Genomic DNA, 25,284 nt, shown 5'->3' with positions numbered 1-25,284 from the left:
AAGCACCACCGGCAGAACAGCGGCCATCCACAGCAGACTGGCAGCTGAACATCACTTAAAGCCGTGACGCGAATCTTTTCCACTCCGGTCCGGAGCTCAAGGAGCGCACACACAGACACACCTCCCCTGCCCGACCCCCTCCTCCTCCCGCTTCTCCTCCTGGCTTCTCCTCGGGGCAACACGGACTTTCATGGAAAATCGTTCACGGCCTCTTTTGGGAATTTACCTGCAAGTAGTTTCCCTGAGGAACCGCCGTACAACAAGCGTCTTGGCTGCGCGTCCCGCACTTTCCGCAACTGCGCCAATTTCTTGACGAGGTAGAACTTGTCTGCTCTTCATCAGAGCACAGAACTTAACGCAGGTGAGCGCTGGATGTTTAGATACACAGAGGAAAAAGAAATTAAATGAGGATTTAGTTATTTTTGGACGGCGACATCAACCTGGACAGCTGGATCTGGATCGAGAGGTTTACGCGTCACCGCGGCTGGTTTGTGGCTGAGGTGGCGGCGCACAATGGGCAGCCCGGCTCCTCCAGTGGAAGGCTATGAAACAAAGGACCAACATGTTGTGTTTACCAAATAAAGATTTTCTTCAAATGACCTGTTTATTACATTAGCCAAAGTTCGCTCGTTTATTTTTTGCGCCAGGCGGAGCAGGTGAGTGACAACCAGCGCAGAGAAGAAGGCATGTGAGATGTGATGTGAGAGAGAAGGCTGACTGTACCACGACGTTATATAAACACTGAATATTTCCGCTGTTCACATCCAAGGCACCTCTTTTTTGGAAGGACAACACAAGAAAGTGGTAAGTTTGTCCAGAGAAGCAGAGAGGAGATGACTGCCTGCACTGTGCTCCTGCTCTTCATCCTCTCTCTCACAAGTGAGTTCTTTAATATTCTTTCAACTAATGCTTCAGTACTGATGTGCATCTGAGTGTAGTGATGGAATACGCAAAAACACTCTTGTTTTCATGCCTTTCTGTGAGCTTTGACTGAGAGAATATGACGCTGCCCATGGTGCTGATATACAGCCAACTCTGCCATCAGACAAACACGTTTGAATAAGATGAAGATATTCTCTCTCTGTCTCTCTGTCTCTGTCTCTCTCTCTCTCTCTCACACACACACACACACACACACACACACACACACACACACACACACACACACACACACACACACACACACACACACACACACACACATGACTGTACTTTTATCCTTGTAACGACCCCTATTGACATGATGCATTCCATACCCCCTTACCCCCACCTTAACCATCATAGCTAAACGCCTGACCCTAACCTGAAGCTAAACCTAAGCTTAATTCTAACCTCACTCTTAAAACCAAGTCTTAACCCACACACAGCCCTTTGAAGGTCTGTCTGAAAGTGAAGACCAGCCAAATGGTCCTCACTTTCCACATCCAAGATCCAGAAAAACTTTATTGATCTCCCCTGAGAAATTGCTTGGCAAGGATAGCTGGACACACACACACACACACACACACACACACACACACACACACACACACACACACACACACACACACACACACACACACACACACACACTGAAGAAATTTCAGAGGAGAAGATGAATGAGTGTACTGTCCTGTAGATAATCATGCGGGTCACATTAAAGGTGGCACTAGACGATTTGACATCGACTTTTAATCACTTCAGCTCTACCAAAGACACTTCTCACCGTTTCACTGTGTGTCAGCGTAGAGAGCTGTGGTCTGAAGTCATGAGCTGAAGCTCTGCCAGGGAAACCAACCTCTCTCCCAAATGTCTGTCTATTGTTAACAAAAGGGCAGTCTTTGTGCATTTAATAATTCGTTCAACCGTTGCTATTGCCCTATGATGGTTAAATGTTATTCAAACCCTTCTCCACATGCCCGGAAGATCATTGTGGTAGAAAAAGACTAAATCCCTTATTTTACTTTATATTTGATTTCCATGACAGAAACAGTCAATTCTGACACTCTGCCATAGGACATCACTATCAGTATTACATAAGCCATCAGGTGTAGTTTGTGTGTATTTGTAGAAAATGAATAGCTCGTCAAGGCTGCTAAAATCCCCAAATTTCTGGAGAGAATGTGAGGGACATGACCTCAGTGTCCTTAATGATAACTCCAGGCCAGAGTGAGGCTTAGCTATGCTTTGTCCTTGTTTTTTATTGTAATGTCTGTGAATAGCATCAACATACAGATTGTGTGCACATGGTTAATCATAGTTCTACACAATCTGTCCTACCTTTACGCGTGTTCTGTGTCACCTGATGTACATTGTCAGTGTAGAATTTGATGATCAATCTGAGCCCTTTGTAACTAAAGACAGAGACAAAACCTCAGAGGACCCCCGTGAATTAAAAGCAGCCACAACACTCCTCACAGCAACTTTTCCTTCAGAAACATGGCTGTAAAAACTGTGTGTAGTGGTCATACTCTTAAAACACTTGTAAGTAAAAGCAGACGGGCTCTTTGAATAATTTACACAGGGTTATTTTATACCAAGACAGCACCGTCTCCTGTCTTTTAGGCAGAACGCTTGGATGTCTCCTCCAATGTCCTAAAAGAAAAACTTCCTTTTATTACCTCGACCTCGATTCTGTTTTCTTCTACGGACTTGTCTTTTACATCTTTTGCCCCTGAAATTGTATTAGATTGTAGTCTAGGCTTTAGCTTTAACTCGTAGCCAAGATTTATCTGTCAGCAGGTCTTTAAAAAACAAAACAAGGCAAAAACAAAATACTGGCGTCATCAATGTTCCTATCTGCTCTACAAAGGCAACAGGACTGTGACAAAGATCAGGTTTGACAGGCAATACAGTCGAGCACTATTCTGCAACATCCATCAAGGCAGAGATACCCTGAAATCTAGGTTTAAATTATTCAAATGATGTAATACACCAAGAAAGCGCACAGCACTTCTCTGTGTATTCCATCATGTTGTTGTGAGTGTTTTATTTCCCTGGAGGCCAGACGACTCGACGGCCTTGTACTGTGCAGTGATGTTTGGCACCATTCTTCAGTCCAGCATCTGTGTGATAACTGAAGCTGTCGTAAAACATAGAGATAAAAAAAAGAAAAACGCACCAGTTCAAATATAGTGAACAATAATTTTAATGGGTCTAAGCATTCCATGCTTCTCTCAGACATCAATAATACAGCATGCAAATTACACTGTAAATATGTTTTACATATAGAGTGCCAATGAAATCCTAACAGGAAGCTGCTCCGTACTTGGTGAACAAAGGACTACTTTATTTTACAGTCCACTCCAGACTTGCTCTACAGTCAGGGAGCTTTGTCCCACATTTTCTGTACTTTAACCTAAAAGGAGTGTATTATCACTTAAAGGGATCCATCAATTTCACACATCAAGTGATATCGCCTGAAACAGCAACAGTCAGGTCTGAAAATGAAGGAAGTCTGGGCGTGTGGAGGTCGAGAGAGATGAGCTTCCTCTAGCTCAAACACAACACACTCAAACCTGAACTACAGGTGCTCTACAAGCAGTCAAATTGCATTGTGGGTAATGTGGGCACCAGGTTTTTGACAAGAATGTATAGAATAAAAGAGATGATATCTTTGGTTCTGCTACAGTAATTTTAAATGAATGTCAGAATTTGAACAACTAATTTCACTTCAATATCAACACTTGCCCCATTTGTTGTTATCCTGTTATTCTCTAAGCCCACATCCTCTTTCCTCGTATAGGTATGCAGTACTTATTTTATTGAGAACCTACATGTATGTACTCTGTAAATCATCCCAGTCATTTACAGGCTGTAATGTGAAGCATTACCACACACAGGCCTTCAGAAATTAGGTTATCCTTCAATTTAACAAGCATCTTTCTCTCACGCAAGTAGACTATTTAGGTTCTTGTTTGATGGCACATAAATTATCCTCTGAAGTCAAAATAAACTGTAGGCTGAAGTTCCATTAAGTTCTAACAGATTCCCTTGGCTGTCTTGCTTCCAAATAGCTGAATTCATCAGCGTTCACTGTGACATGAAAGCTTGAAACAGCAGGGTGCTGCTGAAAAGAGAACATCCATGCTCACTCAGCCTTCCCTGCATGTAATCTTACAAAAACAGACAATTCATGTGGCACATGGGGGCTGAAGCATTCCAGATATTAAACGCTTTGCGCAATGTTGTCACTTTGTTTGACAATGTAGTCATAATGGCTGTGGAAGGCAGGAGAGTGGGTCCAAAGCATTTTGCTTCTGACTTATTCATACGATCACTTTTACATAACCAATAATTTAGGGCTGAGGAAACATGAAGCTTCAGGGATCCTCACACGGGGATGGATGGATGACTGAATTTTTGTTTGTTCTCTTGCTCTAAAATGCTGCAGTAAAGCGTGAGACTGCAAGATGCACACACACACACACACACACACACACACACACACACACACACACACACACACACACACACACACACACACACACAGACAGACATGTTGTGTTTATATCACTTGTGGGGACATTACATAGACTTTCCTGGAACCTTACTCTAACCCTAACCCTAACCCTAACCATAACCATAACCACTATTTGCCCATTCCTAACCCTGTACCTAACCTAATCTTACCTAACCCGTAACCCTGTCCTCAGTCTGCACCCTAAAATTTAATGATTTACATTAAGGGGACCTGCATTTTTGTCCCCATAAGGGAGGTGAGTCCCCACAATGTGACAGATTTTTGTCACCACAACGTGATAAATACCTTGCCACACACACACACACACACACACACACACACACACACACACACACACACACACACACACACACACACACACACACACAAAATGTGGGGATATTTTTGAATTCAGTATTACGATAAAAGAGAGATACACTACCTCTACTAACAGGATAGATTTCAGATGGAGATGGGTTTACAGCACTTTCGAGATGCACACTTTAAAATCTAAAGTTTCCCCTCCCTGTGCTCTGAACGTCTGTAGGCAGCAGGGCAGAGAATGCAGAGGAGCGGCTGGTGAACTACCTGTTGGGTCCAGAGCGCTACAACAAACTGATCAGACCAGCCGTCAATAAGAGCCAGCAGGTCACCATCTCCATACAGGTGTCTCTGTCTCAGCTCATCAGTGTAGTAAGTACAGTTATGTATATACAAAAACACACATTTGTACACTAATGCAGCTTATCAGAAAAGCTGCTATATGAAAGCAGGGACAGCCTCATTGTGACAAAATGTTTATAGGCGCACAACAAAAACCCCTTTTGATATCATCATGAATATTTTTTTCCAGCTTGGTCACAATGCAGCGATCGTATCTCTGTTTGTTTTTCTTTTATCACCTCGATCTGACAACTCGAATTCTTATCTTTTATGGCTTCTAGCAGTTCCTGTGAACTCTGCTCTGTGAAGGTTTCAAACACTGAAGTTTTATTTACAGACAGGTTTCCTACTGTGCACTTTGCTGTTAAAGGAAAGCAATCCAGCTCTGAACACTCATTACAAACTTGTGACATTCAGTGACATTTTATTCCCAAACATTTGATCTCATTGTCATTATTAAGATTGCAGAGACTTTGTCACTGGTATGCTTGTTTTTATAATGCTTTCACTTATCTATCCTGATTAGTGCTCTTCTTATGACTGTGTGGATGTGTGCCAGTTGTGTTTGACTGACATCTCCATCAGGGCGGGACACCCTTATCGTTGTTATTAGGTCAAAGGTTTTGGTGACATCACGTCAGCCCAAACATTGCTCCACTCAACAGGCCTTGTTCACAGAAGACATGTTGACAAAAAGCACAGGTGTTACTGGCAATATGAGGAATGCTTCTGGTCTATTGGAGTGTCCTTGTAAGCCACAACACCACCAGCAAACTAAAGTTGCCAAATTGAATTCAGACATTATTAATTTTATTATTTATACCGGTGCTTTCTTAAACATGACACGTCTTTTGTGAAAAAGGGTGTTTCAACCTGACTAGAGGGCCGGTGTTTGTGTGCAGATCCTTTAATCTGTGTAGTCTTCTGTCTCCTGGTCCCCTGCTCTATCAGTAGCCCAGATCTTCTTTCAAAAAATTTGCAACTAAGGTGTGTAATTGCTTAAAGCAACGTTTTTCAACAATCAGTACTTTTTGCAATTTGCCGCCCTTAAAGTTTCTCAGTGTGCTCCTGCACTGTCCTAAATATGGGCGGCTGCACACATGCATTTATTACAACTACATTACTTATGATCAAAAACCAATGAGTCAGCAACTTTGCTAACACAGCCGCAAGTGCAACAATGCAAGACATAACTTAGAGTAGCAAGCCAGCTAATACTACTTACTAGTTCAACAGTAAGAGGGCCAGCTCAGCGTCTGTCTCACAGCCTTTTATTACGCAAAGCTCTTACCAAGAACTAAAAGCTGAGATCCACTCTTGTCTGGCCTCTTGCTCCGTCACCTTCTCATTTACTCTTCTTAGCTTCCTCCTCTCAGTGGTCCCAGTAGCCAAACTGTCATCTAGCTGATGAGCTAACAGCAGCTATAGTTAGCATCAGTTATCATTTATAGAGTGCACTGTCTCGGCATGGATATCGGCATGCCTTGCCGATGTCTCGGCATGGATGGAGTGACACCTTCATCTTAACCTGTGAAAGACTGAGCTCCTTGTCATCCCAGCCGGTCCCTCTATGCAACAACAGATCAGCATCCAGCTTGACTCATCTCTGCTCACTCCAGCAAAATCTGCTAGAAGCTTGGGTGTCATGATTGATGACAAACTAACTTTTAAAGAGTATGTGACCTCTGTTGCTCGGTCATGCTGATTTGCCCTGTACAACATCAGGAAGATCAGACCCTACCTGTCTGAGCGTGCAACACAACTCCTAGTACAAACGCTGGTACTATCACGCCTCGACTGTTGTAATCCTTTATTGGCAGGGCTCCCAGTACACTCGTTAAAACCTTTGCAGGTGATCCAGAATGCGGCGGCTCGTCTGGTCTTTAACCAGCCCAAACGAGAGCATGTCACTCTGCTGCTCATATCCCTCCACTGGCTCCCAGCTGCTGCCCACATCAAGTCCTTGATGCTTGCCTACAAAATTGCCACCAAAACCGCTCCGACCTACCTGAACTCCATCATTCAGGTTTATGCTCCCTCCCGCTCACTATGCTCTGCCCAGAAAGTTGTATTAGGGCACTTAACTCAAAACTTGTTCTCTCCTGTCTACAACCTTGCTTGTGATGTAGGAAAATCTTCTATGTACGTCGCTTTGGATAAAAGCGTCTGCCAAATGACAAGTTGTAATTGTAATCGTGCACTTCTTGCAGAAGATCGTACTGCCCTGAAGCCATGACAGAGGCATCATTGTCCTGTTACGAGTCAGTCTCCATCAAAATGATTTTGAAGTGAAATAGTAACATAATGTTGCTTTAACATTTTAGAATTACAGTGTGGTAACTTTGTAGATGCTTCAGTTCATTAACTTGGCTTGATACTATTATCCATGCTATAATAGAAATGTGATAATGCATCACTGCCACAGTCCACAGACATGCAGGTTAGGTGAACTGGCAACTTTAAAATGCCTGTAGGTGTGAATGAGTCTGACTCTGTTTGTCTGTCTCTTTGAATTAGATCTGTGATAGACAGGTGACTATTTCAAGATTTACAACACCTCATGCCCAGTGCATGCTGGGATAGGCTGCAGCCCACCCTCAAACCTGCACAGGGAAAAAAACATAGAAGATGGATGGATGGATAGTTTTAGATGTTTGGTTTAAAACAAAGTAATCCATTTCTGGATTATCTATGTTTTGGGACTATTGAATGAAGACTGTTATCCACTGTATGCCATGAAAACTCTGAACTAACACACTTTAATTCACTTCAGCTAAGGTTTTCAAAGGCTGTGCTGTGGCAAATTGGCGTGCCCTCAAATATGATGTGCAAGATATGACAGTGTCAGAGGAATTTTGACATATCCATCCCATTTTAATCAATCATTCATCTCAACTTATTTAACCTGTGTGACTAAACAAAGGAGACTGAGAGGTTTAACAGTTAGCCAACAATTTGAAGTTATTTGCTGAATATCAAGCGCCAGCTCAATGTTAACCCCGTTCACCCGCTCTCACACATTCTTTAGCTTCCTGTCAGGCAGATCCCACTGTGATGCGATGTGGCATATTTGACATGTGAAATTACTATCAATATCACAACCTGTAATACTCTTTAACTTTAGACCACACATATTCACTCAGTGTGGGCACTCTGCACGCTGCAGCTCTATGAAGTCTACCTTTGTGATGTTTGTGAACGTGTTGGAAAGTATGCTATTTTGTTATAATAACTGCTAATAAAAACAGACACATTTAGCCCCAAATGTGTCTGTTTTTGCGTCCACTCCCTGCAGATATTTGGGCTTGACCTTATGTGTCTTGCTAGCACTGCTGCCTGTAGAGCATTAGCATTATAATTCAGGCATTTATATCGTAAAGTGGAATTTTATGGAAGTGATGCTCAGAGTATGGTGATTTGTTTCTTACAGAATGAGAGAGAACAGATAATGACGACCAATTTGTGGCTGTTTCAGGTAGGATACAATCTTTCCAGCTACCCACATATGGCATTGTATGTACAGTATGTGGGTGTGTTTGGCATTAAAGGAGTTTCTAAACACTCTCTCTGCAGGAGTGGAATGACTACAGGCTGAGATGGGACCCAGAAAAGTACGAAGGCATCAAGAAACTGCGTATACCATCCAAACACATCTGGCTTCCTGATATAGTGCTCTACAACAAGTAAGTGTGCGCATGTCATCCTCTCAAAGAGAGGACCGGTTTGTCAGTAATTGATTCAGAGGATCTGCCTCTATTATGCTGTTTTAAAGTCAGTGTGTAGAAAAAACACAACTACATTGGTAAAGGAGTCACAGTACATCAGTCTACAGTATTCAGAGGTTTTCCAACTTCACCAGCAAGGCATTACAAGCAGACAATATGCTGCTAAAATAAGGATGTTTTTCCATGGGGATTTTGTAATTAAAATGTTCTACGTTCTCTCTCCTCCAAGCCTGTTTTTTTTATTGAGGTGAAGGGAATTAATACATGCTTCATCAATGTCTGGTCGGAATATCACTTCAGCCAGTCATGAGGGAGAGTTTGGGTTTGGTCACTATAATCACAATGAAGGGAAAAGGGTCTACAGTTCTGCCTCAAGAGTTAGCTGACTTCAAATATGTCTTTTTTAAGTGTTGATTGTAAGTGCAAACTCTGGAACCATATTCTTACATCTCGCCCACACCCTCTCACAGTGCTGATGGCGTCTATGAGGTTTCCTTCTATTGCAACGCTGTGGTCTCCAACACAGGAGACATCTTCTGGCTTCCTCCGGCCATCTACAAGTCAGCCTGTGCCATCGAGGTGCAGAACTTCCCCTTCGACCAGCAGAACTGCACCCTTAAGTTCCGCTCTTGGACCTATGACCACACAGAAGTGGATCTAATCCTCACGAGCGATTTTGCCAGCCGCGATGACTTTACACCCAGCGGGGAGTGGGACATCGTCTCGCTCCCGGCACGAAAAAACGAGGACCCCAATGACATCACCTACCTGGATATCACCTATGATTTTGTGATCCAGAGGAAGCCGCTGTTTTACACCATTAACCTGATCATCCCGTGTGTGTTGATCACGTCGCTGGCCATCCTGGTGTTCTACCTGCCGTCAGACTGTGGGGAGAAGATGACGCTGTGTATCTCAGTGCTGCTGGCGCTCACTGTGTTCCTGCTGCTGATATCAAAGATAGTGCCACCCACCTCTCTCGCAGTGCCACTCATAGGTCAGTCATAGTTGTGTGTGTTTATGTGTAACAGTGTGTAGATTTAAGAAAATTAGGCATGTGAACAGATGAGTCATGCATCATTAGTAATAGAATAAATTGAAAAAAACAAAACTGTTTGGATAAAATTCAGAATGAACAAATAACACACAAATAACTTTTGATATCTTTGTCAAAGACACTATTTAAGTTAAATAAACATATACTTAAAATCAGATTTTGCTCTGTTCCTCTGAGTGTGTCTTCATCCAGTGTTAGGCTGCTGTCAGTCAGACTAAACACTTCCTGAAAGGGCACTAGCCCATCTATTCCAGGTAGGCTTTTAATGTGAAACATGTGCAGGAAGTGCTGACTATTATTGACAGCAACTTTGCAGAAATCAAAAGATCAGCAAAGTCAAAGCCATTGGAAGACCATCCATCCATCCATTTTCTATGCCGCCTATCTGGGTTGCGGGATTGGAATACCTTTGTCCATAAAAACAGTGTTTCTGTTGAAAGTGGAACCTCAGAGCAGCAAGTTGGTGTACAACATGATTTTATTGTTGTACTGGTGGAATTGGTGATTTAGAAAGGTACACCCTAAAAAGACTAAGCCATTCTGAGTCCTTATTAGAGACTGACATGTCCATGTTAGACATGCTGCCAGCTTTTTTTCTAGACACCATTATTCCAATACTGCATAACAACAGCCTGACTGAGAGCAGTGTGATTAAAGGCAGCAGCAGCAGCATATATTTGTTCATGGTGGAATCTTGTCTTTTCCCTTTCTGTCTCTCTGTACCAGGTAAATACTTGATGTTCACCATGGTGCTCGTCACTTTCTCCATCGTGAGCACCGTCTGTGTCCTCAATGTGCACCACCGCTCCCCATCCACCCATCACATGCCAGACTGGGTCAAACGCCTCTTCTTAGTCCGCCTGCCCACCTTCCTCCTCATGAGGCGTCCAGGGTCTTCCAGTATCCGCGATAAACTCCGCCAGAAGTACGCCAATCGGAGTACCGTTGGGAAAAATTATTCCCAGACTGGCACAGAGAAGAAGCAGTACTCCAACATCAGACTCGGAGGGATCCGAACAGACACCGACTCTTTCTTCGTGAATGAGGACTTGGCACACAAGTTTTGCTGGAAGGTTGGTGACATCCCAGATGGGGGCGGCGGGTTTTCAGACTTCCAGAGGCGTTTGGCTGTTCAGTGGGATGCAGATCTGGAGGAGGCAGTGGATGGAGTGAAATACATCGCTGAACACATGAAGACAGAAGACGACGATGAAGGGGTGAGTAGACAAAGCCGTGGTGAAATGAATAGAACAATGATGATGAGCAGGAGGAGATAGGATCAAAGCATGAGAGAATGGGAAGACAGAATATATTACTGCAGAGACAGACTGAGGGAAGTAAAGACCTATAAAAGCAGATTATGGAGATGTGTGTTGACAAAGATGCAACAGCGAAGAATAAGGAGATTTGTAGAAGAAATGAAGATGTTATCAGGGCCAGACGAGAAATGGAACATGCCAAATCATTCATTATTTGTCCTCCTGTGACATTATTCCATGTCAGACATCTATTTTTTCTTAAGATGTCAGATATTCTCAGAAAACTTTGCACAGACTCTCACACAAACATGAAGTCACTCAACTCAGCACTAACCCTAACCCCAGGTTTGGCCTCTAAACTTCCTCAAAATTCCCACACCTAATAAATATTCTAAAGAAGTTTTGCAGCTGTAATTGCTCATGGCAAATTTTTCTACAAGCTACCTCCTGCTTTTGCTCTCGGCACTGCCGGCTGCACTGCAGTCAAAGTTATACCCTGATATGCATTTGGTGTCCTAGAAGCGTCTTAGCCACAGCGGCAGTCAATAAAACACTGCTTCTGATCACTAATGCTCTTTCTGAGAAGAGTGCAGTTGACTGTTGCTTAGTCCTGCCACCAGTTACTAATGGTGCCCCTAACATTAGCATATTAAGCTCCATGAACTGGTCTCCGCTGACTGTCGTGCCTCCAGCTGACTGTATTAAAGAAGAAGAACCTAATAAAAGGTCTTGCATATGCACTTGGTTGCTACATGATGGATACATGATATCGTGCTAAAAGACTGAGGTTAAAGCTACATGTCCCTGGTGTGTTATCAGCATCCTCACCTGCAGTTGAGCCATGTAGAAGAGGGTTAGGGTCAGGGTTATAGTTATAGTAGCAGCATTGCTTTAGCACTGCAGTGCGTCAGTCCTAGGATTTCACTGTGATAGGGGAAAAATGTAAGATCTACAAACCTGTCTGGCTGCTGATTTTAGGATGAGGACTAACCAATGTGTTTGGCAAGCTTCAGCCCTGGTTATGAACAGGTCTTTTTAAATGTAACCTGTAGGCCTAACCACTCAAAATCATGTAGCTCACAAGTCATGCCAGGCCTCTATTGTGGATAGTAAGCTAGTCATCTGGACAAGTTATGCATTAGTTATGAAATGCAGTTACACAGAAATATGTCTGTTGTGTTTTGGTTTTTGGAAAGGCTAAAAGAAGACCCTCCAAACTCTTTAAATACTGAGTATTGTTCTTACTGCAGCTTTATGCAAACAGCGTTCTGGCCAAAGCTTGACAGACAGACAGACTTAATCACAGTTGCTAAGCTATCATCGTTGTTCAGGGGATCAACCATCAGTTGTAAAATAGGATTGTAAGCCCTCCAAACTGTAGAGCTTTCTCACCAAGCTCATGTTCATCTGACCCAAAGAATTAAAACATGATGTTTCTCTGACTGTCTGCTCGTACACACACATCCTTCCTATTCATGATTTGATCTGTCTTAACAAGCTGTCATCATCCAAACTTTTTTTTTCTTTGTTCCAGATCATAGAGGACTGGAAGTACGTGGCCATGGTGATAGACCGTTTGTTCCTGTGGATCTTCATCCTGGTGTGTGTGGTGGGAACTCTGGGGCTCTTCATGCAGCCACTGTTCCAGAGCTATAACACACCCACTGCTGACGACACAGAGTGAGTCACATACACACTCTGAAACACACATACATGCTCTGACATACATACTCTGAAACTTTGAAATTTAAATAAATTTAATAAAAATGTATCACAACACACCTCTTAGCTTGGCAACAACTGCCATTTAAATAATCTGCTGACAGAAGAAGCACCGCAGAATGTCTATGTCATGTAGACCTGTTTTTAAGCACTGCAGAATGACAAGTTGCTATGGTCTGTGCACAAAGCTACATGAAGCTATAGCTACTTCACAATAAAAGCTTTGCTGGCGAGTGAAAAGCTTTAATTGTGAAGCAGTAGGAGGAAGTGTTATATTTTTGCTCATGCCAACTACATTAAATTTCTCTTGATTTCAAACAAGCATCGACAGACTAGATGATTTTTGCAAAATATAGTACGTCCTCATTTACATTTCTATTTATGATTGTGTGTTTTTCTTTTCATAGGTATGGCGATTTCTAGGATTTGTGTGACGTGAGAAAGAAAACTGTTGAATAACTGTCTCTCATAGAAAGAAAACTGAGAGGCTGTCTTTGTTGGTTGGATCTGATACATAACCAGCCTAACCAATGATGACAGCTGGTTGTCTTTGCAACAGTGGACTTTAAATAAAGACCAAATTCATTCTGGAGCATTTCTTTTTTGTTTGCTTTTCTTTTTTTTACCGCATTGCTTCTATTCGGAGATGGACTCTGTCCAAGCTCTGCCATCACCGTGCAGACATGGCAATCCTGATATGCTTTTAATGACCTCTAACAAGGTGACATTATTAAATAGTCAAGGTAATGTCCATACGCTGTTTCTGAGAGAACATACAAGACAGTTGCGGACTATTTTCCCCAGCCTTTAATTCTCCATATGTAAAGAACAACCACAAACCACAACGCTGGTGAAAAGAACAGGTAATTTGTTGTCTTTGTTTCATTTTGGACTGGCTGTGCTGCCGATGGAGCAGTTGGAGATCCGTACAATGGAGGCACAATGGTTCATTACACATTACAGCTCCTTGTAGACCATGAGGTCTGCTCTCCTCTGCAGCATTGTTGATGTGAAAAATAAGACATTAGAAGACATTAAACCAGTTGTTCATGTTAGCACAATACAATGGACCATAATTTCTCATTTCTCCACACTTCTCAAAGTAAACTTTATTGTAACAATGTGAGGACACTTTGTCCTACCCACCTTTTCTCCTCATGAAATTATTAATGCCTCATCTCTCTTGCTCTGTCCTTTTCTTGTTCTGCTTCAGAGCTTTGTGCCTCATCTCCACCATCCACCTCCCAGACAGTGTTGTAATTATTAATGCATTGTCTTATTTTGAAGAAAGTGTATTCTCCTCTTCCTTCCTCTTTCTGTCTTTCACACACTTAGTTATTGTTTTATTTTTTGCTATATCATGTCACAATTGTAGCAGCACCACATTATATCAGTATCAACAATAAATATGACACTGACTGTATTCTATTACACGTTGAATAAAAAGCTATGAGTTTTATATGTTTGGCCAGTGCTTTCCCTTAGTCACATGTTCCCTAGTTCTTTCCTCACATTTTGTCTGGGATTGGGTTTCTTCAAGGACCATGCCAGTGGTTTTGTATAGTGAGGCCAGTAAATCCTGTATGTTTACAACTTCCATTACTGACACCCTTTACCCAATGGATGCAAACAGAGCTATGGTTTTTTCCTACCTTCCATTGCCCATTGATTTCAGGTAATTTTTGCCTGCAATCAAGATCAACTTCCAAAGACTTGAAACTTGCTAATGCATCATAGTGAAAAACACGTCAGCACTTATTTTCATTGATAGAATTTTTTAATAGCGTTAAAATTGCAGAGTGATCTGTGAATGCTTCCTGGTGGTGCATTCAGGTGCTGAAGTGAAGATCTGATGAGAGAGCTTCGCCACTTAGCTGTCACGTAGTAGCACTGCATTCATAAACTATGATGTCTGGAAACTCAACAGGGAATGCAAATAATTTATCAGACATAAAGTTAGTTATCTTGGTGACTTAAGACTGGAAAACTTTTTCGTCACACTACAGCTCATAAACGCACCATTCCTCTACCTGGAACTCCATGTGCGTATCAGGGCTGGAACACCAGCATACTTCTCATTGAACGAAAAGTAGCAGGAAAAGAAATAACTTTGCAAAATAATGATGTTTTCACAAGAAAGTGTCAGACAGAGAACATCACAATGAGAAGTTCTACTGAGAAGATGATAACACTTTGTACAACATGCCTGTTGTATCCACTAGCGGCAATCTTCCCCTGGTGCCCCCATGTTCAAAACAATGCAGTAAATGTGTCCTTTTGGATGCCCTTATGGGCAAAATTAATTGGCCTATACGTGCCTCAAAATGGCTAACTAGTTAGAAGAAGAGACACCATCGCTACATCACAGGATCAACCAGAACACCAACCTCTGGAACCAACACGGCAGCATTTTAAGGAGTACCTGAACATTTAATTAAGTAAATTTAAACAGCTCTGCGAAATGTTACAAGAGCTAAATTATGGCTGCATGCTTTGGGAAATGACCAATACTAATGGTCTAATGTAAGTGATGGGAGTTCAAAATCAAAAGCCATGGCATGGTCCTTTGAGTTGAACTTAAAATCATGAATATAGCTGCATCATATTATGAGATATGTTCTATGTTGATTCTATGTTTTTCTCATTGCCAATGAAACCACTAAAACCAACAATGAATTGATCCTGCTAACAAGTATTTTCTGTGTAGCCAAAGCTTGATACATCCCTCTGTTCCATAGAGCTCTATTGTTGTCTGAAAACACATAAGGAACACATAAATGAGGACCAGTGGTGCACTGTGTGTCATGTTCCTTTGTAACCATGAACACTGCAACTGTAGTTTTTGACTCAATCTCACATACTCCCTCCTGCTGCTGTAAATAACAATGGTGCACCAAATGTGTATCAAGCCACAGCTGAAAGTAGTCCCCAACAAATCCACCATTACTCCTTTCTGAGTAGCGTGTGTTAAAGCTCACAGTGCCCAGCTGTTTCAGATTATTACTGGGCTTTTTCTGAAAATGAAACTTGAACATTTGTGATCTGTTTAAGAGATTTACAACTTCAGTACAAAGAAATGGACTGGGAGTTCCACAGACAAGGAGAGTCAGAAGTTACTGAGCAATGAACTGATACATTGTTGGTTTTGGTCTTTAATATGAATTGTTTACCGTAAAAACTGAATAATGTGAGTGTTATCCTTAAAGCAATGAGCAATATATGCAACACTTGGAAAAGCAAATTTCACCTAAATCACCAACGTTATGAGCAACTTCATAATAAAGAAAACTTAAGAGCGCATGGAGGCCTCAGATTATTTGTGTGACATAGATTTTATGTCAAATATCTCTATTACCACAAATCTTTGCAAGTGTCATGTGCTGAATTTTCACATTCATAAACCTCTGACATTTTTCCACAGGCTGCTGATGATATATAACCACAAACTGTCAGCATCAACGTGATGAGTTTACAATCTAAGATTCTTTTAGACACTCTCTTCATGCTCTACCTATGAGACTATGTGTTGTATGGACAGAACACTGACATGCAGAAGATCTGCATTGATGGCAAATACATTAAACCACTCTCTCAGTTAGAGAGAGGAGAATTACTATTCGTGGAAGAGAGCTCCTTTTCTTACATTGGTGGAGGGATAACATCATGAAGACTCAGCTGAGTCCTGCCAGAATGGGATAAAAAGGAGGTGTTAAATACTTGGCAGGAGGCAGACGGGGTGGGGAAGTGATCTATGTGTTTTAATACTTTTCAGAAGTTGGTATGTTGACACTTATGTGTCATTTATGACATCTGTTTTATCTGGATGACCTCGAATACATTTTGAACTTTTCACGAACTTGTTTTCTTCATCAACCGAAGACAAGACTCAAGCAGATGTTTGTGTTTTGTGTGTGTGTGTTATGTGTGTGAGTTCTAGGAATTGTGTGTGTAACTGCTCTGCTAAAGAAATGCATGTTTTATTATGATTAATTTGATTAATGCTTGTTCTTTAAGTGTCACTGGTGAGATAAAATGAACAGTAACTTCTTAATTTGGAGGCTTTTTTTTTCTTTTTCTTTCTGTGTGTGGGAGAGTACACACACACACACACACACACACACACACACACACACACACACACACACACACACACACACACACACAATTAAGACCCTTTTTAAACCTTCGCTCTGGTCTGCTGATCTATCTGAAGTGGAATAAGGTTGAATCCACAGACAGGGTCACATCCTGTTAATGGACATTCTGGTGGTTGTGTGTCTATGTGTGTGTATGAGAAAGGCTCCTTCAGTCTGACAAAAGAGGAAGTGTGCTCGACACTAATGTGCTTTTGTTCCACTGGAGTGTGCCAGTGAATCATTACATTTTAGGGTGTAGTGTTAGGTTAAGTTAAAGGTAAGGTAAGGTAAGGTTTAGGGTTAGGTTAAGGCAAGTAGTGTTTATGGTTAGGGTTAGGGTTAGGGTAAGTCTCCAGGAAATGAATGTAAGTCTATGTAATGTCTGCCTCTCTCTCTCTCTCTCTCTCTCTCTCTCTCTCTCTCTCTCTCTCTGTGTGTCTGTGTATTTGCATGTCCATGTACCCAAATTTGTGAACTCCATCTGCCGTAACAAAAGGTGATACCGGGTGAAAATAACATCACCTTCCAACTGTCTGCAGCCTCTGAAGACAAAGCACACTGTTACTTTTTATGTATTACTGCATGAATGAACTCACACACACATAATAGACCATGATAAGATTTAACTGGTTCAAATCCTTTATCTCAGCAAAAGTGAAGCACTGATTCCTGAAACCAGCGCATCAGCAAAAATACTACTACTGAGCCTCTGCTGTGCTGGACAGCTATTGACAAAATGCATATTTACCGTGCCCCCTCTGATTTGTGTGTGTGGCGTATGTGTGTGTGTGTGTGGTTGACTAGAGCATAAAGGTGACAGATGTGACGTTGGTGTGTCTGGGGGAGAGGCAGAAGAGAACAGAGAGGGCTCGCTGTCATACGGTGGTATGAGATTGTGTAATGTAATGTTCTGTGCAGCTTAGCGAATACACCAGACACACATTACCAAGGGGCTGGAAATATGTTGAATAAATGTTAAAATAGCTAAAAGTAGGATAGACAATGGGTTTGAATAGTTATCTAAAAGTAATAGATAAACATGTGAATTGGTTATTTAAATGTAATAAGTGGATGAAATAAATAGCTAATTAAACAGTGATGTAAAAGTAATGGATGAATGCTTGAAAGGTCTGGCTGCTGGTGGAGGAGTGTGCTGGTTTATCGTTAATAAAGATATAACGATGTCCTATTTGCCAAAGTTTTGATTAATGATTCATTTGTCATTTTACTCTATTTAAGTGATATGAGAGAACTTTTATATTGAATGTATTGAAGTGTTGCCAAACTAACTACAACACTGAACTAACTTGTGCCACTAACTTGTGCCCTGACTTGTGAATGTTGTCACCGTTTTTCACAGAGCAGCATTTTTCCAGAACGCTTTTTAACTGATCTCTTTGCATCTCTCCTTTTCATGCCACCCTTCACCTGCACCCATCCGATCTCTGCTGGCAGAGGCGGCCTCAGCTGACCTGCTGCACCGTTAATCAAAGTGAACCCAGCGTTTCAGCTCAGCGGTTATTGTCCAACACACATGTGTAGGCCTGCACCCTGAGCCCTCTGCCCATTTGTTAAGGTACAGTAACTGTGGTGAGTGAAGTGCACGCGTCACTTTTTTAACGGCCATCACTCCCGCAGAATATCCAGCATGGGGTCATGAACTCTCACAACATTCAGACCATCAGCTCTGTGGAAAATAAAGCCAAATATTACCTGACCAGCTTAATGTATAAAATATTGGCAAAAAAACTCACATGGAGGACAGATGATGAGTCAAACTCTGGTTATTTAGCGTATTAATATTTACATCACCACATGAGTTTCATTTCCAGGAAGACCTTAAACACAATCTTTTGTTTCTGTTTTTGAACTTGCTTTGTGTCTTTCTTTTCTTTTCCTCATTCAGGCTGCTAATTAATGTAAATTCCACCGTGGAGATAATCTCCAGCACTCACATCAGATTTATACTCTCATGCCCTCCAATGTTTGTGTTAACTGAGGTCTGCATCATGGTGGAAAATCTGGCTCGCTGCGCTGCTAAAGTTTCCTAAGGTTGCTCTCCAAAATAAGCAGTGTTTGTCAGGCACCCCTGCAGTCATCCGGAGGGCTCGTTCTGCTCCGTCTACCCGCTCTGGTGCCTGAGGGTGGAAACACTACTGCTCCTTCACACACTCCACCAAACCTGGACACGTGCCATGCTCCATCTCTATGGCCCATTCCTTCTTTCTCTTCCCTTTATGAACCTCCATTCCTCTCCTTCCCCTCTTCCTTATCCTCCTCCTCTCTCTATTTCAGCTCTTCCACTCCCTTACTCCCCCCGCCCTTTTTCAGTCATTTGTAAATTGTGTGTGGAGAAATGAGAACTAAAAATACACTGGTGATAAACCCAATTATCTGTCCTTTTTCACGCTACACACCCAAATAGCTTGGAACACGGGACGGGCTGCGTGCCAGATACCAGCCTTCAGTGTGGATTCCTGTGTGTTTGTGTGCCTCCACCTGAGTGTTTTACATTCAGTGAAGTAATTTAACAGCTTCAGCTCACTCTTACCAGTGTGGAACTACAAATCAACTGGCCGCAGCTTTCACGCTTCAGGAACTGAAACAGATTTTGGACACAATCATCATTTTGGACCAGAGAAGCATTATATATTGTTCAGTCCACAGTGAACTCTAGTAGAGAGAGAAACAGCCGAGATAAAGTTGTGCTAGTGCAGCAATAGGTCACAGATGACCCTGCAGTATTATACTTTCAGAGTTTTCACTGTCTTCATGGCTCCTCTAGATATCGCCTGCTAAGCATGATGGCTTAAGTCAGCTTGTCCCACAGGATAACCCACTTTCAGCAGCACACAACATTTGATCGCTCTGTGTGTCAGCTTGAATGTGTGTGTGTGTGTGTGTGTGTGTGTGTGTGTGTGTGTGTGTGCGCGCGCGCGCACGTGTGTGTGTTTGTATTCTGCCTGCTGGCTGAAGATGCCCTAATAGACACCAGCACAGAAACACTGCGCTGAGTAATAAATTCAAGAGGAAAAACGAATGCCCAGTGTTTCTGTCCCGTGAACAAATGTCAGAACAAACTTTGAATATTTTAAAGACTTATCCTTTCAGATATTTCACACTGCGCAGCGCTGACGCACTGTTACTTGGCAGCTAACTTTTAAGTTTGGCTTTTCAGTTCATTTTGGATATAGAAACCATGTAAAAACATCCCCAGTGTTGACAGTACATTTGGTCTCTAATTATACTCCCCTTCCCCTTCTGCCGCCACACCGATGAATAAAAGATATCCAGCTCTGCAGACAGTAATGAGTGCGATGCTCTTAGACAGCACTTATGATGTACTAACAGAGGTTTGAACTTGTCTGAGTATTCCTCTTGCCTGTGGCTTGAGCAAATATGAGTGTGTGATACTCCTTCCCTTGCAATCACAAGCTGTAGCAGTCAAAGCACTGCCAGACTGGTGAGCTGCCACATTTATTTCAGATTTAGACCCATCAGTTTACGATATCTGACTCGCAATCTCACGGAGACCTGCAGAGCAGAGTGAGAGTGTGTGGATGTGAGGACTATCATAAGCCACATATGGGGACAGATTTCAGGACTTTAAACTAATGATCTGGGAGATTTATATGTCAGTTGGGGCAAAAATTGGTGTCTCTAATTTGATTCATTGTAGTTTAAGTCAGCATGAGCTAACCCATTTTTGGACTACACGCGCTAGACCATATGACATTTACTGTCCCAGAGGATATTAGCTGTGCAAAACCAGCATGTGTGTGTTTCTGTGTGTATGTCCACTTTTCGCTCCAGTGTAAAATATGGCACCTGCTGCTGGCGTAAATCATGCCTATGTAGGTGTACTTTGTACCCAGGTGTGTATAAGGCTACAACACAGTACACTCACAGTGTGGAGCTGTAGATTTATGTGAGCTGAGTCAATCTAATTATTGCTTTCCTTAATCAGACAAATGAACAGATGTGTTTGTGTAGGTGTGTGTGTGTGTGTGTGTGTGGGTGTGGGTGTGGGGGGGGGGCTCTTCCACCTGCATTTGTCTGTATGTGTGTGCATTAAGCTGATAATCCTGCATTCAAGAATAAGATTGTCTCTGTTGGCAGACCTCATATCATTTGATGTCAAGGCAACCAGATGTGTTGAGAGAATTTATGTAACGTCTTTACTGATGTCGTTTCTCTTGGTCTGAATACACACTTTGCTTAAGTGTTGATTGCTTATATTATTTTTTTTCGCTAACTTGTTTGAGAAAAAATAGAATACAAAGGATTGCTCTGAGGGGAACACTTCAGATTCAATGGCTGCAAGAAACCATCAGTAAAGCAATAAATAGCCCTGTTAATATGGTGTTTAGTTCCCCATACATAAATACTGGGGGTGCTTTTGGGTCCACTGTCTCGCTCAAGGACAATTCAACATATTTATTTATACCGAAACAGAGAGAAAGATCTTGGGACAAACTACTCTAATACTGAGAAAAATGTCTGGAGGGAGTATCTTTGGCATTTATTTAGCGTTACTCTGTGCAGCACTCTTACACACCTTCAACAGTCACATCTAGGACACGTGCAACAGCAACCAAACCACAGTCTTCTCCTTTTGGTGTGATTCTAGTCGAGCAGTTTGCGTTACAATAACTGGAATAGATAGATAGATAGATAGATAGATAGATAGATAGATAGATAGATAGATAGATAGATAGATAGATAGATCTATTAAATCTATCTAAAACAAACTTTTCAGAATCTCTTCCTGAGATATTATTCTCAACATGAAGCTGACCTCAGCCAGAGAGGTCAGCAGAGAGCAGAAGGAATGGCTTCATATGGACTGCAGGCCTGGGTAGCACCAGCTTTTCATAAATCCTTTACTAAGTTTGTGTGCAAAGACTCGGTTTGTGCCCAAAAGCACGACTTTATCTTTATCTGCCAGATGGTAAATGATTTATTTTTTTATTTAAACGATTTATTAAATGTATTATTATTTTTTATTCTTTTTGCTGCAACCTGTTTAAATTAAGTGTCCTGGTAAACACTTCTAACAAAGCTAAGGTGAACTTGGGAACATTTGGTGCATGTGGCTGTGGGTCTGAAACAAACAGAGTTGGTAGACGTAACTCTGTTCAATACGATGAAAAACGACAGGCTTGCAAAACAGTCTTACTTTATGAAACTTACACTCAGCTTTTGTTGAGACTATATTGATTCAAATCTCTCATTGTTTTGGAAGCTGTTGCAATGCAATCCAATAAAACGACTTTTGTCGCATGTATTGTATTACCACGTTAATGATAATAATAATGATGTTTACTCTTGTATTGTGTATTGCATCAGGGTGCAGCCATTTGTAGAACAGTTTTTTCCAGAGTCTGATAGATGTGATTTCCTGGATGCAGCTGAAAGTCATGCATCCTGCTCTGTCCATATTGCGCCCCTGACCTCTTTACCTCCACCATCATATCTTTTCTCACAATATAAGGAAGATATACAGTAATAACCACCCTCCTGCCTTCTGGAAGTTTCCAGAAGCCTCTGATCACCTCTGCTCCATTAAATGCACCTCAGTCAGACGATCATGCCAGGGAGAATAAAAAAGGCCATCCAGATTTCATTACTTGGGGTTGAAAATAAAAGCACTTCTCTCGGGGTCAGGAGATGTGGTGCAGATATGTGGATGTGAATAATTCAGGATGGTCTAAAAGTTCTGGCGAGGAAGATAGATTTTTTTTATGGGTCGTGTTTCATTTGAAGCAGAAAGATGGCACCAGTGTACATTGTATGAATGAGAGCAGGTGCAGGAGGAGAAGCGTGTTCGAGGTATGTGAGGTGAAAGAGAAGGGTGACAGAAAACATGGAAGGGGGGAACGTAATCAGCAAGTAAGGAAAATCGAGTAAACCAAGGGGGGGTGGGAGTGGGGGGGTGTATTGTTGGGACGCTGACTGAGAGGAGCGGAAGTAAAAATGGAGAGATGACGCCATGGAGAGAAAAGAGGATGACAGTAATGGCTTTTGGGCTCAGTGCATTCAGCTTTTATGAAAAACATGAATTAAACATTGCCCAGGGCAGAGCAGCAGGACAGGCTATGGTGCGTCACGCTAAACAATCCTGGCAGAAACATTGATTCTCACCTAGTTCCTCCTCTGAACTGCTTCACTAATAAGGCTGGAGAAGACAAGCGTGTCATGACGCCACACTGTGAGCTCAGCACTTGTCAGATGGCAACACCAGCAACAGCAAAAGCACATTATCCCCGTTGCGCTTATTCTGTTTTTCTTCATCTGTCCTTTTTACGCGGCTCCTGTCTGCATGGATTAGACTCTGTAACAGTAAACTCCATCCAATAGCTAAATAAGGAAGAGAAGGTGAAAAGCACAATGTTTTGATGGCAGTGCGCGTGTTGAAATGAGAGGACACTGATTGTTATGACAGCACTCATTGTTGTGAAGGTTGATTGTGTTTATCCTGGATGAAATGGCCTGAGGGTGAAGGGGGGGTCCTGACATAAAGTGTGTGTGTATAAGCTCCAGTGTACGCACACCTATGCTTCCTATATACAAACGATATTTATATCTCACATGTCACATCTGGTAGAGTTTCACCTGAGGCAAAAACACTACCTGTTTAGCTGTTTCAGAGAAATAATAATTGTTAACATGATAATTGTTTCATCCTGGCTTGTTTTGAAGTGTTTTCATGATCTTGGTATTCAATTTAACAGTTAATATTAAATGAAAGTAAGATGTGACTATAATGGATGTATTGGATGGGTGGCACTGTGGCTCAGTGATTTGTTGTTTTACATCAGGGGATGTAAATATGAAAAACACGACAAAAATGACAAATTATGGTACTTTTGAATTTTACATTTAGTGTCAAAACAGTTCAACACACTAGAACATCTACAGTGCATTTTCAACAAATACATACAAGTAAATACTTACTGGGCACACCAAGAACAGCTCCAGGGACCCCAGGGGTCACAGAGCACCAACACCTCTGACTGAAGTGACTGTTTTCAGCACCTCTCTTCAGAAAGTCACAGGACTCAAAAGTAGGGAAGTCAGGATCTGTTAAAATAACTATGCCATTTTTTTTGTTATGAAACTCTATTTATTACTGGTCACAAATAGAATAAAAACAAGTGTCTCAAGTGTTTGTGCCCACAGTGGCTTGTTATCTGATCATCCCCAAATAGAAAGAATAATTAGAAAGAAGAAAGAAAGAAAATCTAATTCAAAATTCATTCATTTAAACTTGTTCAACGGGAGGTTGTGAAGACAATGGTTCTAAAGACACTCCAATCTATCAATATCAACAAAAGGTCAATGAATGTGCGTGTGTGTCCATGAATAAGAAAGTGTGGACAGGCACACACACACACACACACACACACACACACACACACACACACACACACACACACAGCAAGACGGAGAGACAGAGAGAGAGAGAGAGAGAGAGAGAGAGTAAATTGAACGCATCACTCAATTCTTAAGCTATGCGTGTGTGTTCGTGTGCGTACGCGTGCATGTGTGACCAGGGCACATTCCTCAGTTGGGTCTCGTTCCTAACCGCTCACTTTTGTTTTGGCTCGGTTCAGCTCGGCTCGGTTTCATTCCTCCTCCTCCCTTAATTAGTTTGTTAGATGACGTCAAAGCAAACGTGGAGAATCAGGGTCTAAAATTAAACTCAATCAGCGCGATCCGGAGGCTGGTAAACAGGCACCTGGGGAGCTCATAATACAAGCAGCGCGTTTCAAAGAGGCAGAAAGGATGTTTCGGAGCAGCTAAACTTTCCTCCTCAGCACAGCGCGGTGCTGCAGTTTAGTGGCTGGGGAAAGACACAGCATGCAAAACGGTCTAATCTTAGATTCAGCAGACTGAAGTAATGCACAGATTGAACTTTGCCTCAACAGGATTCACTTTTAAAAGACATGTGATTTCCTCATGGGACCAAACATGATATAAAATGCGAATATTACACGAAACATTCCTGTAAATAAAGTAAGTAAAAGTTAAGTGACTTCAGCACCGCGGACAGCGCATCTGCCAGTCCTGCACTGACCATCAGTCAAAGCCTTTCCAGCGCGCCTGTGAGCTGAAGACCTGGTATAAAGTGACGAAATGTAATTAAGTCAGATATAATTCTATTGTGTCATTGTGAATACTGACATATCTGAAATGAAGACACATCTGAATGTCTGACGTGCTTTGTTCAGACAAAGCGAATACACCACGGCGAGAGCAAAACTTGACTTTCGTTACT

At 41.9% G+C, this 25,284-nt stretch overlaps 2 protein-coding genes across 2 annotated transcripts in view; one reads left to right on the top strand and one right to left on the bottom strand.

Annotated features, from left to right (window-relative positions):
- cwc25 (CWC25 spliceosome associated protein homolog) overlaps positions 1-25,284 on the bottom strand; it is a 109,176-nt gene that overhangs the window by 65,376 nt on the left and 18,516 nt on the right. The gene's annotated exons all lie outside the window — the stretch shown is intronic.
- Positions 115-13,464, top strand: LOC139346375 (neuronal acetylcholine receptor subunit beta-2-like). The gene is made up of 8 exons (XM_070985419.1): positions 115-879; positions 4,989-5,134; positions 8,535-8,579; positions 8,678-8,787; positions 9,300-9,826; positions 10,613-11,103; positions 12,680-12,825; positions 13,275-13,464. The coding sequence occupies exons 1-8, from the start codon at positions 834-836 to the stop codon at positions 13,288-13,290; spliced, it is 1,527 nt and encodes a 508-aa protein (XP_070841520.1). The 5' UTR covers positions 115-833; the 3' UTR covers positions 13,291-13,464.

Source organism: Chaetodon trifascialis, chromosome 2, assembly GCF_039877785.1.
Source record: "Chaetodon trifascialis isolate fChaTrf1 chromosome 2, fChaTrf1.hap1, whole genome shotgun sequence".
Classification (NCBI taxonomy): domain Eukaryota; kingdom Metazoa; phylum Chordata; class Actinopteri; order Chaetodontiformes; family Chaetodontidae; genus Chaetodon; species Chaetodon trifascialis.
The sequence above is the reverse complement of the archived record's forward strand: the minus strand, read 5'-3'. Positions and strand labels throughout refer to the sequence as shown.

What these genes read in the sequence shown, in the direction of transcription:
- LOC139346375 (XM_070985419.1), top strand. Translation starts at nt 834, where the DNA reads ATGACTGCCTGCACTGTGCTCCTGCTCTTCATCCTCTCTCTCACAA. An exon ending in GATATAGTGCTCTACAACAA is followed by an intron (nt 8,788 to 9,299) that starts GTAAGTGTGCGC and finishes ACCCTCTCACAG; the next exon opens with TGCTGATGGCGTCTATGAGG. An exon ending in CAGAAGACGACGATGAAGGG is followed by an intron (nt 11,104 to 12,679) that starts GTGAGTAGACAA and finishes TCTTTGTTCCAG; the next exon opens with ATCATAGAGGACTGGAAGTA.